We start from the raw sequence: 3908 nt of genomic DNA on the forward strand, positions 1-3908 counted from the left end.
CTGCTGTCCTTTTGAGTAATCCCAGCCAGATCATGCTTGGGACTTTTATAATCACAGATTAAACTCAGGTTGGCCAATGCTCAAAAGAGAGCCGGACCTCAAGGAATACACCCTTTAGTACACCTTGCCTGTAAGGGATTTCTGCCTCCTTCATATTCTTCCTACCATGACAGCAGACTCATGATAGATACCATATAAAAACCAAAAGAGAAAAACAAATTTAAAAAAACCAAACCAACAAACTTTAACCAGATGTGCAGGTCTGTTCACAAAATTTTTTTTGTGTCCTTACCTCTGTGTGGAAATCAAGCTTCCTCTGCTTCCACCTCCAATGGCACTACTGAAGGTGAAGAGCCAACAAACTTCGTAACACAACAAAAAGCTCACTCCACATGCGTTTAGTGAGGTATAAGCTGACTTATGACTTAAGCTCCCATCTAACATTCTGCTCCACTCATTAACAACCAACATGCTACCTATTCAATGCATAATAAAACTACATCTTTTATGACTGGATTTACACATAGGAAAGATTCCTTTTAGTCCTGCTACATTATGTGATGGAAGGTATTTTAACTTTTTCTTGCTATTGAAAAGATTTTAAACAGCGCTGTTCAGTTTTAAATTTGTTTACCTATCTACCAATGCTTTTTGAACAGCAATGTTCCAAATACAGCAGTTCTGAGACACGGTCCTGAAATCTAGTTATGTCATCCCTTTGTGCAACGTCGCCTTGTGTTATCTGGATACATGCTCAGCAAGAAGGGCACACTTCTGTGACTTCAGGTTGGGAGACTTATTTTTTTAAGACAACTGGTTTAAAAGAAGAAAAGCAAAAAAGGATACGCAGTTCCTCTGATACGCTTGATTTTGCCAGGATCTGTGAACTGAATAGGCTGCAAGACCTTTTTCACTGGGCAAGCAAACAGTATCTCTCCACCCGCTTTGGGAGGCATTCCTCTCCGGTTGATCTAGAAACAGTAATGGAGGAAAAAAGCAGTTTAGTTAAGAGCACCAAGAATGTACACACACACTCTGAGTGACAACTTCCATTTCACATATAATAAAATGTTATCAGTAGGGGTATTATGTCAACACAGGCAAGAAAAAGACATCCTAAAGGCAGAAATCGATTTTGCACCAAACTGGTAAGCAAAAGTTAATTTATTTTTTCCCTCCTCTCTCTCTCGTGCAGTAAAGCATGGATTCTCAATGGAAAACAAAACAAAACCAACCAAAAAAAACGCACCATCTTTACCAGGAAGGCAACCTTGACTTAAGACTGGTCTCTAATAGCAGTCTGGTCTCTGTACATCACTGCTGAAGACAGCCTAGAAGTGTTTGATGCTTATTATGTATATGGGGGACCAGAACGATCTCATTCCCACAAAGAGGTCTGGCCAGCCCAACCCTGTCCCACCAGTCCAGCTAACCCCCCCAAGGAAGGGGCTGGGATGTGGGTCTGGTTCAGTGTACCTGTGGATGGGCAGGGAAGGGCTGTGAGAAGCTGGAGACTGGCTTTGCTGCAGCATCACTGGGGCAGGGGCTGACAGTCCCAGGGCGATGACATGGGGTCCTGGGCCATGGGCAGGGTGGGGGTAGATGCTCATGGGGGGCTTGGCAGACTAAGCAAAAACTAGTGCAGTTCGGGCCTTCACACATTTTATACGAGCATTTTTAATTTTGAAAGGCTATAGTTTCTTTCTCCAATCTTAAAAAAATCTACATCCCGAGTTATTTGTCCTGTGAAGAGGGTAGTCTTTAAAGAAAAGTTCTTTTCTGTATTTTCCAAACTGGAAGGAAATGTCAATCGCCCAAAGACCGATCCAGCTCTTCTACCAGGGGAGAAGGCAAAAGATGCTACTGTTACTCCCCAGCCCTAAACATGGGGCAGGAAGAGCCAGTGGAAGGAAAAAGAAATTAAACGAGCTGAAGAGGGACAAGAGACCAAAAAGGTTTCTTAGCTTGCAGAGATCAAGAAGTGACTATTTCTCCCTACTCTCTCTACCCATAGCTTTTGCATCTCTTTTCTACCACATTTTAATCACTGTGTGGCCAGTATGCTGCTTCAAACACGCCAAGAACAAGAGGTAGTTATAGAAATGTCTGTAGCTACAACTAGGTTATCTGCTAGAGACAGATACCAGCAGCAAGCATATGGTCCTGTGACAAAGAGCAAAAGTATCATTTCAAAATGTGCTAGAAGAGAAAGGAACAACTTGTCTTACCTTGATTTCCAGACTTTCACCATCAATTCCAAACTTCTTCAGTAGGGGCAGAGCTGTTGCCTTAAGGACATCAACCTACACAACACAGAATTAAAAAGCAGACTCTTTATTGGAAGTACCTAAGTCAGCAGTTTAAAAGTCATTGCGCTAGGAGGTGCCTAACAAAGACAAGGCTTCTTTTTTCTAGGTATTCTACGGGAAGACATGGGAATCCAGCACAGAGAGCTTTGGGAACTCTCAGACTACCACAGTATGTCATTAATAAAAAAATTTGCTAGAACAGGTTCCACTGGAAGATGGAATTTCCTGCTCTGGATTTCTTCCTCAGCCTGATTTTTACTCCTATTATTTTTCAGCTAGAACAGCTTATTTGTTTCTCTGAAAACAGTTACTGAAAAAATATTCTTCCATCATTGGTAAAAATTTCCTAAGGACAAATAAATGGCGATTGCAAGAGCCCTTGCGTTTTGGAGCAGGCCCTTGATTTGGCATGAAGAGCTTCTTCCTTCTTTCAAGAACTTCTTTTCAACTGTTTCTGACAAACAGAAGCTTCTAGGTAACTTCTTAAAAGATTCTTAAAAGACTCTGAAGTGGGCAACACATCATCCATGTACTCCCTTCGAGCCAGATGCTCATCAGATACAGGTCTGAGCAAGGGTTTTCCTTGCCATTGCTCCTCCTAAGTGCTGACCAAAGACAATAGTGATTGTCATCTTCTTTCTTCTGCTAAAACTTCAGTAGCATTGCTGAAGGTGAAAAAAAATGATTTAGCAGTGCAACAGCGCAGGGAGTTATCCAAGAAAAGCAGCCGTGGAGAAAGGGCACCAGGACAAATTCGACTTCTAGAGCAAAAAGCTTTACTAAAATGCATGTGCACACTCACAGACGCACATGAACACCACTGGCAGAAGTGCCAACGAGCTGATCTGGTTTACATTAAAGTTACACAATATTCTTCCCTCTTTCTTATGAAACAAAATATACTAGTAAAAAAAAAGAAAAGCTGCACTGTGTAGGACAGGAGCAGCCTTTCCCTCCTCCACTTGCATTTTTTGCTATTCTTTGGACTGAAGTCGTATGTCTGGAGAAAGCACTATGAAGCTGGATCAATTTTGAGTTCGGTCTGTCTGTTTCAAAAAATTTCAATATTTGTCATAGCTTTTAGTCCCTTCATTCCAGGCACAACACTTAACAAGCACCAGACAGACACGTAATAAGAGATTGTCCCTGTTCTGAATTTGCAGCCTAAATAGAGCAGGTAATGGGCAGTATTTCAAGAGGTGGAAAAGGCTATATTCTACTTGCAGATGAGCAGAAGTTCAAGCAGAAAAGGTTAAGTACGTGACAATAACAGAACTGACCCATATTTTCTAGTGTTTTGCCTACAGCCAGCCACATAACCATCCTTCTGTTCCCCTTAAGGGCCGTTACTCCACCTCCAGAGCGGACAACACAACACCAAGTTGTATCAGAGCAAATGAATCATACAACCAAGAGCGTACCTCACCACAAATGTCAACATGAGTCCCATAGACATTGCTTGTTCACAGACTAGTGGAAATACAAATGCTTTTCCTTTAAAGAAATCTACAATGATTAAAAAAACCAACGGAAAAGTAACTACTAGTGGTTTGCAGAACCTTTCAGCTAGTGCAAAGCTGCAAAAACCAGACACAGACT

General features: G+C 41.7%; 1 protein-coding gene across 1 annotated transcript in view; it reads right to left on the bottom strand.

The window, feature by feature from the left end:
• The window catches only part of RCL1 (RNA terminal phosphate cyclase-like 1), a 17958-nt gene extending 15661 nt beyond the window's left edge, over positions 1-2297 (bottom strand). Inside the window, exons 1-2 of the mRNA XM_010143997.1 lie at positions 2229-2297; positions 847-971 (exon numbers count right to left, since the gene is read on the bottom strand). Of these exons, the coding sequence (XP_010142299.1) occupies positions 847-956 (110 nt within the window). The 5' untranslated portion in view covers positions 957-971; positions 2229-2297. The remainder of the gene's footprint in view (positions 1-846; positions 972-2228) is intronic.
• Positions 2298-3908: the final 1611 nt, after the last annotated feature.

Source organism: Buceros rhinoceros, unplaced genomic scaffold (genome assembly GCF_000710305.1).
Source record: "Buceros rhinoceros silvestris isolate BGI_N320 unplaced genomic scaffold, ASM71030v1 scaffold5179, whole genome shotgun sequence".
In the NCBI taxonomy this organism is placed as follows: Eukaryota; Metazoa; Chordata; class Aves; order Bucerotiformes; family Bucerotidae; genus Buceros; species Buceros rhinoceros.